This window comes from Pseudopipra pipra, chromosome 1 (assembly GCF_036250125.1).
Source record: "Pseudopipra pipra isolate bDixPip1 chromosome 1, bDixPip1.hap1, whole genome shotgun sequence".
NCBI lineage: Eukaryota > Metazoa > Chordata > Aves > Passeriformes > Pipridae > Pseudopipra > Pseudopipra pipra.
Window position 1 is genome coordinate 24,245,106 of NC_087549.1, and position 10,808 is coordinate 24,255,913.

General features: G+C 44.5%; 2 protein-coding genes across 8 annotated transcripts in view; one reads left to right on the forward strand and one right to left on the reverse strand.

Annotated features, from left to right (window-relative positions):
- TMEM67 (transmembrane protein 67) overlaps positions 1 to 503 on the reverse strand; it is a 47,532-nt gene extending 47,029 nt beyond the window's left edge. For all 4 annotated transcript variants that reach the window (XM_064648867.1, XM_064648874.1, XM_064648850.1 and 1 more), the window contains exon 1: positions 288 to 503. In XM_064648867.1, coding sequence (XP_064504937.1) covers positions 288 to 474 — 187 coding nt within the window. In that variant the 5' untranslated portion in view covers positions 475 to 503. The remainder of the gene's footprint in view (positions 1 to 287) is intronic.
- A 1,689-nt stretch (positions 504 to 2,192) lies between these two features.
- RBM12B (RNA binding motif protein 12B) lies at positions 2,193 to 8,627 on the forward strand. Of its 4 annotated transcripts, none has more exons than XM_064648890.1 (3): positions 2,193 to 2,314; positions 5,222 to 5,267; positions 5,963 to 8,627. In XM_064648890.1, the coding sequence occupies exon 3, from the start codon at positions 5,991 to 5,993 to the stop codon at positions 8,088 to 8,090; it is 2,100 nt and encodes a 699-aa protein (XP_064504960.1). In that variant the 5' UTR covers positions 2,193 to 2,314; positions 5,222 to 5,267; positions 5,963 to 5,990; the 3' UTR covers positions 8,091 to 8,627. The 4 variants fall into 4 exon arrangements, with proteins under 4 accessions (XP_064504960.1, XP_064504970.1, XP_064504985.1 ...); XM_064648900.1 differs by having other exon boundaries at positions 2,222 to 2,318; XM_064648908.1 differs by having other exon boundaries at positions 2,253 to 2,362.
- Positions 8,628 to 10,808: the final 2,181 nt, after the last annotated feature.

Sequence of the window (10,808 nt, forward strand, 5' to 3'; positions counted from 1 at the left end):
AAAGAAAGAGTATTAAGAAAGGTTTTATTTAAAAAGGCTTTCTTTAAAAAGCCGTTTCTCAGGGCTGTATCTCAGACACATCGCAGCTGTGCTGCGCCCACTTGGGTCTTTGCGGCATCGTGGCGCTTTTCGCTGCCTTCAGACTCGCCCCTGAGAGCTACTGTTTCACCGCCACGGCCTGAGCCCCGACTTTGCGCCTCCCGCTGCTGGGAGTCGGATTCAGCGCGGAGCCGCCCGAGCCCTGATCGGCCCCGGGCCCGGGCAGCGCCGCCTCCCCCCTCGCTCACCGCCGGCGCTCTGCCGCTGGTGGGCTCCGCAGGGCGCGCAGGCCAGGCGGGAGCTGTCGAAGTAGCGGTCGGTGGCGCAGGCGGCGGGGCGCTGGAGCGGGACGGAAAAGGCGCGGGCGGGAGGCAGCGCCACCGACACCGCCATGAGCAGCGCGGCGGCGGCGGCACCGCGGCCCCCCGCTGCCATGGCCACGGCGCGCACCACCGCTACGGCGAGCGCCGCGGGCCAGCCGCCGCAGTACGCGAAGCGTCCGCGGGGTGGGCAGGAAGGGAGTGGTACAAAGCCGGGATTAGGGTGTGGGCTGCACAGGGGTTTGTTTGTCCTGTGGGAGATTAGGAGGAGGACACAAGAGCACGGCGAATCCCGGATTACGCTTTCCTGTACCTCGTCTCTAGAACGGTGTATCATACTAATGTAACACTTGTTTGTAACGTCCCCCCTGTGAGAGGAAACTGGTAACAAAGTGAAAACACAAAATGCCTAGAGGAATGGATACACAGCCAAAGTAACTCCCCTTTACCTCTTTCACCTTTGTCAGGACGTTCTTGTTCCCATTCCACAGAATGACAGAATGGGTCAGGTTGGAAGGGACCACAGTGGGTCATTTGGTCCAACCTCTCTGCTCAGACAGGATCATCCCAGAGCACATGGCACAGGATTGTGGCCAAACAGTTCTTGAATATCTCCAGCGAGGAAGACTCCACAACCTCTCTGGACAATCTGTTCCAGTGCATGGTCACCCACACAGTAAACAAGTTTTTCCTCATATTCAGGTGGAACTTCCTGTGCAACAGTTTCTGCCCTTTGCCGCTTGTCCCATTCCTTCAAATGTTACCAAAACTTTGCAGGGTACTTTATGACTTGGGTATTAATTATTCCTTGTCGCCCCTGTCCTGCAAGCTAATTGCCTAACTATTACAATTCTTGATATTAGCATTGCTTGGAAGCCTATATGCTTATTGCACCAAATGCTTTATTCCTCATTGGATTTCTTGTGCTGGCTCAACAAGGCTTTAAAAGCTTGAGTTACTGATATTTTCAAGTCGAATTATCTGTCCCCAGGCTGAAGTTCATGTAAATTTTACTATCTAAAAGATGTTAGTTTTTTACCCCTTGGTGTGCTTGATTTGTGGAAACCTCCACCTTGCATCCTGTGCAGGATAAGCAATGTCTCCTTTCTAAACTATATTGTGTGTGTTTAGAGAGCTCCTAAAATCGGCAACATTACTAGGTGAATCTACCAAAAATAAATTTTTTTTTTTATTATTTGTCTATGTAAAATGGAGCAGACAAGTGCTGAATAAGCGTAGAAATACAGGGGAGAATACATAAAGGCAGGTGGGATAAACACTAGGATAAAATAACTACCTCACCTGCCCAACAATCCTGCCTCTGCCCTTCCCTTTACACAGCCTTTCCTCCTCCTCTGCCATTCCCCCATCCCTGCCTGCCTTTTCTTCCAAAACCCAGACTTAAGCCAGCCCGAGCTGGGTTAGAAGTTACTGGCAGAGCAGCGGTGAGCGCAAACCCACTCCCGAGTTCTGAGGCTGGGAGGATGCGGCACTAGCGGGTATGAGCCTGAGCACAGCGCACAACGCAGCACGGTGGCCGAGTCCCGCAGCCCGCCGTGTGACCGATCTCTGTATATCGATCTGGTACTGTACAGCTCTATCATTACACAGTTTGGTCATTATACAGCGCTATCTAAACGGGACCACAGGGCCGCCCCCGGGCCACAAGGCGCATGCGCACTACCTGCGGCGCGCGCGGGCATCACGGTGAATGGGGGCGCGCGAGGCGGCGCACGCGCGGCAGAGGCGGGAGGGGGCGGGGTCACGGGGCAGCGGCGTTTCCCGCCCCGCCCGCAGGGTGCGCGCGCAGCCCCGCGCTCGCGGCGCGCGGCGGGGCTCGCGGCCCGGAAGCGCTCGCGCGGCGCAGCCGCTCCTCGGTGTGGGGGGGCAGCGGCGGCGGCGCCATCTTGGCGGAGCCGTGCGGGAGCTGCGGAGTCCGTCCGAGCGCCAGTCCGGTGGGTGCGTGGATGGATGGCGTGAGGGACAGCGCCCGCCTCCTCCGGGTGCGGCGTGTGGCTGAGGGCGGCGCGGGGTTTGCGCCGGGAGCCGGTTCTCGGGAGTTCGACTCTCGCGGAACCGCTGCGCGGCCGCTGCCCGGGCCGCGGCCTCCTCGTGCCGCCGGCTTTCCCACCCCCTTTCCCCGCTCCTGGTGACTCCCTCAGCCCTGTCCCGGTGCCGAGAGGCGGCCGGGCTTCTCCGTGACGGCGGAGCACGACCAGCTCTGTTGGGCCCGAGGCGCGTGTGGCGCGGGGCGGCCTCCCCTCGGCCCGTCCCCCTCGCCCGTGCCCCGTCCTGCCGCCCGCGGCCCCGCGCTCCGGCCCGGCCGGGTCCTGCAGCGGCGGTGGCGCTCGGAGTGAGCGGTGCTCCCAGCCGGCCCAGCTACAGAGCTCAGTTGCGTCTTCCTCCAGCGATGTGCAAAGTGCCATTAGCAGCAGCCTGCTTCCACTGTTTAGGCTTATTTTGAAGAACAGAATAAGAAATCTTCCTCTGATCTACCGGTTATTTTTACATTGGTCCAGTTTATAGTCAGAGTGTTTCTGCATATGTTGTTTCTAGCTTGCATACAGATAATGTAATCTCTGAACGTTGTGGTTAAAATACTGGTCTAGTGCAGGCTTAGTTTCCCACAGTGTTTACAAGTTGTGGGTTTATTTTAATGGCTTTAATGGTATTTGAAATTTCTCGAGGCTGTGGAAGAATAGGTATAGTAGTGTTTTCTGGTCAGCTTTGTTTAAATATAAAATTTCATAAAACTGTGTTTGCTTCTGTGCTTTTAAATTGGTGGCATGAAGTTGTCAATCTGTTCTCCAAATCCTTGCTCTCTGAGTCTCTGCTGAGTTAATGAATTGGTCTTACTTTTCATGACAAGTCACTGCTTTTGGTCATTCACTTTAAATTGTTGGATGGCTTGTCTGTACTTTCTACTCACGCTTGATTGTTTAATATCCAGTCAGTAAGAACTTATTATTTGAACTTGCATTTTTGTTTGTGGACTTCTTAGAGATCACATGATCTGGAATCACTGTGTCTAGTTTTCTCCGCTGAAGGTTGTGTGTTGTGCCCCTGGTGCATCGTGGAGAACTTGCTCTTTATCACCAAAGAAATACGGAGGAGAGCTGTTGTGAATGATGTTTAAAAATTGGGATAAGAATGTGGAGTTGTGAAATCCAGGAGTACTACAGATTAAATACATCATGAAGTAGCAGGGCAATGGACTTGGTTTTTCAAGACACGACGGTGCTGTATGAAAATTCTGCCCTTGAATTCTCCATGCTTTTTGGCACTGCCGGTGCATCTGTTGAGAAGAGACGTAAAGTTCTGGGTCTGGCTGGGACGGAGTTAATGTTCTTCACAACAGCCCATACAGTTCAGTGTTTTGGATTTGTGGCTGAAAGAATGTTGACAACGCATCAGTGTTTTGGGCTGTGGCTGAACAGTGCTTGCACAGTGTCAAGGCTTCATCTCTTTACCCTACTCTGCCACTCCAGCGAGTGTGCTGAGTATAGGTGAGAAGCTGAGAGGGGACATGGCTGGGACAGCTGACCCAAACTCACCAAAGAGATATTCCGTGCCATGTAACGTCATGCTCAGCAACAAAAACTGAGGTAGAGGAAGAAATATTTTGATGGTTTTGGTTGCCCGAGGGGATTTTTTCTTGACTCCCAAGGCAGTTGTTATTTGAAGGGAGGCTGGACATCAGTCAGCCTGTAGGAGGTAATGAGTGATTTTCTTTGTTTTGCATTTTTCTCCTCACTGATGAAACTTGACCCACGAGTTCTCTTGACTTTGTTCTTCCTATTTTCTTTCCCGTCCTGCTGATGGGGACAAGGAGTGCACAATTGGCTGTGTGGGTGCTTGGCTGCTGGCTGGAGTCGACTTGCCACAAAAGTACAGAGAACAGATGGTCTTTAGAGAAGTTACTAAATAGGCAGTTGTTTTCTGTTGTGCTTGCAAAGTGGTGATGTAGAAGTGACATAAAACCCATTAGTCAGAGAATTTGGACTTTGTTCTTGTTTTGCTAAGTTCAGTTGGAGTGACAGTTACAGTTACTGATAGACGACTTGTCACCAGGATCTGGTGCTTTGAGCAAGGGTTTTGGTTTGTAGGAGGGATTTGTCAAATGCTTGGAGTGTTGGGCTGTTGTGTTTATTCTAAAGGGATGCAGTAATTTGCTACAGAAGCTTGTGTTTGTTCTCAGAGTACTGTGCTATTTATTTGTGATGTTAGATAATGTTGAAAATCAGGGTATGTTTAAGTCAGTGTAGTAGAGCATTTCTCGTTCTTATGTGTGAACAGCAGTGCAGTACAGTAAAGATACAGGGAAAATACTGAAGTTGGCTTTGTAAATTCAGGTACTTTCCAAAGTTTGTCCTTGTTGGATATTTTGCTCTTTCATTTGATGGTCTTCACTGTGTACATTAAGTGTAGTGCTGGACTGGTGAGTAGCATACTCTTGTGAACCTTGAAACCAGGTGGATCTCAGAAGAATGGACACGTCCTTTAATCATGAGATGGACTTAAGGATCCTTCAAGGACTCAGTTGAGAGTTGTTCCCTCGATACACTGGCAGTCTGTTTCACTGCAACAGTTCAGTGTGGCACAACCAATGACCAAGTAATCTCATCGTATTTTCATCGTTTCCAGAAGTCAACTTAAATTTTGAATTTCTTTTGCTTCTGAAATGGAAACACAAAGATGCAGTGCATAGCATCTTGGAACGTGGAAGGAGTTCTTCACATGGGTTCATAACATGTTTGGCTTTAGTGTAGCCACAGCTATGGATGAGCTGCAGCAGTGTAGCGCAGTATGTAAAGCAAAGTACAGGTATCAGCCATTAATTATGTTTCATTTTCTTTCCACAGTTAAGTTGATTTTACAGAATTTATCAGGTCTCCAAAGCAGAAACAGGTAAGCTGCCAAAAGCTTAACACTTCTCAGTGAGTATTGTGACAAGACATACACAGCCTTTTTTCCTCACGTACTTGTGGCTGGGAACTAGGATATGCTCTCCTGAGTGCTCGTGGCTGCTGCAGTTAATACTCTGACTACGTCAAAGAGACAACTTCTTTGAATGCTGAGAAAACATACATTACTGAACAGAACTGATCACTGGGTAGAGCAACTTGTCAAAGCAGTAAAGGCATCACTGTTTGTGAATTATGTCATTTTCAATGACATAGTTATTCTTTTTCCTTTCTCCTTTTATCAACTAGTGTCCTGTTCAAAACGAAACGGGATTTTTTTGTTCCTTAGGACTGGGCAGAGATCTCTGGCATACAGTCACTATGCCATGAAAGACTTGATGTGTTCTTTAGGTATTGTGGATGGTGAGGAATGACTTAGGTGGATTTTGTTGCCCTTAGGATAGGGAATATTGATAGATTTGTGCACATGTGCTGGTGGAGTAGCTGATTGTTCTGACTAATCAACATTCAGTGAACTGTGTTTTAATCTTGTTCTTGTGAACTTGTGGGTGTTTTGATACCTTCTCTCTCGATTGAGACAAGGGCATTCATTAAAACGGCTCTAGCTTCTTAAATGATAAGATACTGTAATAGCTGAGTACTAAAGACGTGCTATCATGTGTACCTTTTTGTCTGCAGGTGATTTTTGCTGTGGGTTGAGCTCAGCATGGCTGTAGTCATCCGTTTACAGGGGCTTCCTGTTGTTGCGGGTCCTCCAGATATTCGTCGTTTCTTCTTGGGATTGAATATTCCTGATGGAGGTGTGCATATTATTGGAGGAGAGCTTGGGGAGGCTTTTATTATATTTGCAACAGATGAAGATGCACGGCGTGCCATGAGCTGTTCAGGAGGGTTTATCAAGGACTCACGCGTAGAGCTCTTTCTCAGCAGCAAGGCAGAAATGCAGAGTACCATAGAAATGAGCCGGAAACGATTTGACCGTGGGGGACGAGAAACTATGTCTAGCTCTAGAAGAACAGGTACTAATGGTTCTGGTGCATCAAGTGTTGGAGACATGCCACATTTAGTCACAGCTTCTCCAAAAGGAATAAGAAAACCTGGTTACGGGCCACCAAATCGCCTAGAGGCTGGTTTCCATACCAATGGCACAAGACACGGTGATATGGGTATACATAAGTCAAACTATCAGTTAAGAAAGGATTCTCACCCATTTAACCCAGATGACTGTTACTTATTTCTACGTGGTATACCTTACGCTGCAACAGAAGTGGAAGTACGTGCTTTCCTTTCTGGGATACGTGTGGATGGAGTGATTCTGATAAAGCACCGCAATGGTTTAAACAATGGTGATTGCTTGGTAAAATGTGCTACACCTGGTGATGCCTTGGAAGGACTTAAACGTCATAGACAGTACATGGGTCAGAGGTTTATAGAAATTAGTCCAACTACGGAGGAACGGTGGATTGAATGTGGTGGGACGGTGGATGTGCCAGATGAAATGGATCACTTTTTCTGTGAAGACCTTTCTCCAAAAAGTTCGGGCTACATGCATTCAAGGAGGCATTCTCGCTCAAGATCACCAAGGAGACAAAGAACGCGTTCTCGTTCATCTCCCAGCCAGGAATATTACATACACTTAAGAAATCTATCTTTTAATGTGGAGAAGAGAGATTTGAGAGATTTTTTCCCTGATCTGGATATATCCAGCAAACAGATCAAGATTCTAACAGATAAGCATCAGAAAAGGACTAGAGATGCCTTTGTGATGTTAAGGAGTGAGAGAGAATACCAGGCTGCTTTGGAATGTCATAGAAAGGTTCTTCTCAATCGTCCTGTTTACATTTTTCCAATTTCAAGAAAGTCAATGTTGAAAATAATCGATTCTTGTGAGAGAAAAAGATCACTAGACAGAGATCATCCTGGACAGGCTATATCAGAAAAAAGTTACCGGGAAGGTCATTCCAGCCCTAAGATATGTGTTTATGTCAGGAATTTTCCATTTGATGTGTCAAAAATTGAAGTGCAAAAGTTCTTTGCAAGATTTGATATTGATGAAGATGATATTTATTTACTCTATGATGAAAAAGGACTTGGACTGGGAGAAGCACTAGTGAAGTTTAAATCTGAAGAACAAGCCATGAAAGCTGAAAATTTAAATCGTCAAACATTTTTGGGAACAGAGGTATTAATAAGACTTATATCTGAAGAGCAGATGCAGAAGTTTGGTGTATCTGTACCATTATCTGCACCGAATCAAGTGCATGGTTATTCACATCCATATGACAGAGGTGAGCTTTCCCGTCCAGTCAGTTCACCATCTGGGCCACCACAAGGGCCACCCATGCATTCATTTGGTCCCCCCGGGAACTTTAGGCATCATTCTGAATTTAGACACCCCCCTGAGGACTTCATGGGCCCTCCTAAGGATTTTAGAGGTCCACCACCCCTCATGGATTTCGGTGGTGACAGTGAACCTTTCGGCAGAATGGAGTTTGGGAATAATAAAATGGGAAATTTTCCTGAAGGAAGATTTATGCCGGATCCGAATTTCAGTGGTGGTTCTGAACGTGTTGTTCCTATTCTATTGAAAAATTTACCTTTTAAAGCTACTCCTAATGAGATTCTGGATTTTTTCTATGGCTACAGAGTGATTCCAGAGTCAGTTTCTGTGCAGTACAATGAACAAGGATTACCTTCTGGTGATGCCATTGTTGCTATGACAAACTATGAGGAGGCTATGGCTGCTATTAATGAACTGAATGATAGGCCGATTGGTCCACGGAAAGTTAAGTTGAGCTTGCTGTAAAGGAGGAAAAGATGCTCTATAGTAAAACATTCTCGGTTTGACAGTATTGACAGTTATTTTAACTTTTTTTAATTCCTGGAACATCCAAAAGAAACAGTTTCCATCAACGGTTGTAAATAATACCCAGTTCAGTTGTTTAGCTCTTGGTTGAAATGTTTGTAGGACACTGGAAGTCACACATCAAGGTCTAAAGGGATGGAGTTGTAATGCTTTGGGGGTTTTTTTAGTTTTAATTCCATGTCCTCTGTCTTTGCATCAAATAAAAATATAAATGCTGGTTGACTGACCACGCAAATGGTTCAAATAGAAGATTTTCAGTGCTACCTGCATTAGTAAATAACACTTCTTACTGAGGTTAGCTTAAAATTTAAAAGATGAATGATTTTTATTTTTTGGGTTTTGTTTTTGTGTAAACTTCAGGTTTTATTCGGTTTCATGTGTTTGCAGGCGTTTCTGTTAAAAAAAGAAAAAAGAGCTTCCTGTTCACATTAGCTGGCTTTGCAATTTTTTTTAATAAAAAGGAAATTGCCATTTAAATGTGTGTCTTCTATTTAAAACTTGGATAGTTAATGGTTTCAACTATTATGCTCAGCAGATGTGGGTCTTGGTGAGAATGATGCTGGCTACTTCCTCTGGGAAGAGTGAACTGTTACAGTTTGTCAACACAGTGAAGAAAAGGTAGTTAGTTTACAGAGATCTCAGTCTGTATTAATGAGTTGGACAGGTTTTCTTCTTGCTCACTGTAGTACCTTGAGGCAGAAAATGAATGTTGAAATCAGATCAAGAATTCTGATTCAGTGGTCTTCATTTTATCTCCACATGCTGCATAATGTGAATACTAGCTTGCTGATGATGTTTGGATACACTCCAGGTCAATCTCTGATTAGTTTTAACTAACATCTGTCATGGTAACCAAGCTGACAACCAACTATGTTATTTTCTTTTGTAATAAAATGAATGCTTATGTCAGCATTTAGAATATGTTGGTTAGATTGGTTTGGTACCACCATATTTAAATTTTAGGAAGAAATAAAAACTAGCCTGGAAAAGCTGCATGTTCAAAATTCAGGCTTAGTAGGAAACTTTGGTTGTGTGGGTAAGGACTTTTGTTCACATTGGAACTGTACAAGACAGTATTTGGAGTACTGAAGAATTTCATGAATTTTAGTCCCCTCAGACTAGGACAGCAAAGTTGCAACTTGGCAGTGAAAACTTTTAACCTTTGCTTGGGAAATACAAAAAATCATAAATTCATGGAGTAGGGAGGTCTCTAATCCAACCCCTTCCTCAAAGCAGTGTCCGTTAGAACAGGTTACTCAAGGCCTTCAGTATTTAATAGCTCCAAGAACGGAGCTGTCTGGGCAGCCTGTGGTTGATCCCCCTCACTGGTGGGTCAAATTTTAACTGCTTTATTTATGTAAAGTCATCATCGTCATTGCTAAACTTGCAAATAAACTGTTAAGTACAAGCAAACAAAATCAAGAGAATTTTTTGTTCTGTAATTTTTAAAAGATTAGTGTAGCTTTATTTCCTCTGCATATTATTCTCTATTTTAAGTGCCCCGAAAAAAGCATTTTGAATGAAAATGCAAGGTCTGTGTATGTAGCAAAAAAAAAAAAAAAAAAAGTGGCTAAGTTTAAATTTTGAACATTTAATATTCAGTTTTTTGCTGTCTGGTAGGAATTAGCTTCAGAATCATATGGTTTTGAATCCTGTAAATTTAAAGGGCATTAAAATAAAACCCACAGAGTTGTGCTTTTATTTCATAGCTACTATGAAAGAGATCAAGGAGCCAGAAGACTTTGCAGGTAAAAGACATGAGAATCCTCAAAATGAACTTCTCTGACATTATCATTATGTTGAAAACCTCATTGTGATTATTTTTGTAAGCCAGTGTCTTTACTACTAAGCTGTGTTGTAAATATGAATGCAAGTAACTTCTCCAGTTAGTCAGCTTTAGATCATTTGCTGGTTTTAAAGTTCTTCCAGCTACTATACAACAGGATATTTCAAACTTGGAGACCGGAAAGACAGGAGAGTTTAGTAGGTTTTTTTGCCAGTAAAGCATGAGAATGTCTTTTAGAAATAACACCTGTTCTCAAAGAATTTAAGAGTAATTACTGATAAAATACCATTAATTTTTGGGATGGTAAACTCCCCCCCCCCTTAGTGAACATATAAAAAAGAATCATAAAGCTTGTAATGGCAGAGGTCATAATCGAGGCATTTCAAAATGGTTTTCTGTTTGCTCTATAGCTAATTTGTATTTAATTTAAGGCCAGATTAGAGTTTATGACTAGTTTATCTGAAATGTTTGATTGACAGGCCAAAGAAATAATTATTTTTTCAAGGTCTATAAATACAAAAACTGTACTTCAAAGTATGTACAGACGAACTTTAAGCATAGGGAAATTAGGAAGGGATGCCAGTGTATCAGTGAAATAATAAGGTTACTAGGATAGTTGATTCTTAGTTTATAGGTGTTATCTGACTGGTGCTTTGGCTCTGTGTGTGTCTGTCCTTCTCTGTTCCCCTTCTCCTCCACTGAGATGTGTATATATAGGCATTATATTCCGATTCTGCCTGAATAGGTGGTACAGGTGCATGGTGTGGTGACAGCATTTCCTGATAATAGGGTTATATAACTTTAGATGTTTAGTGGCTTGAAGGCACTGTACTTCTGGTACAATGGACAAATCAGAAGCCATCTTATAATTA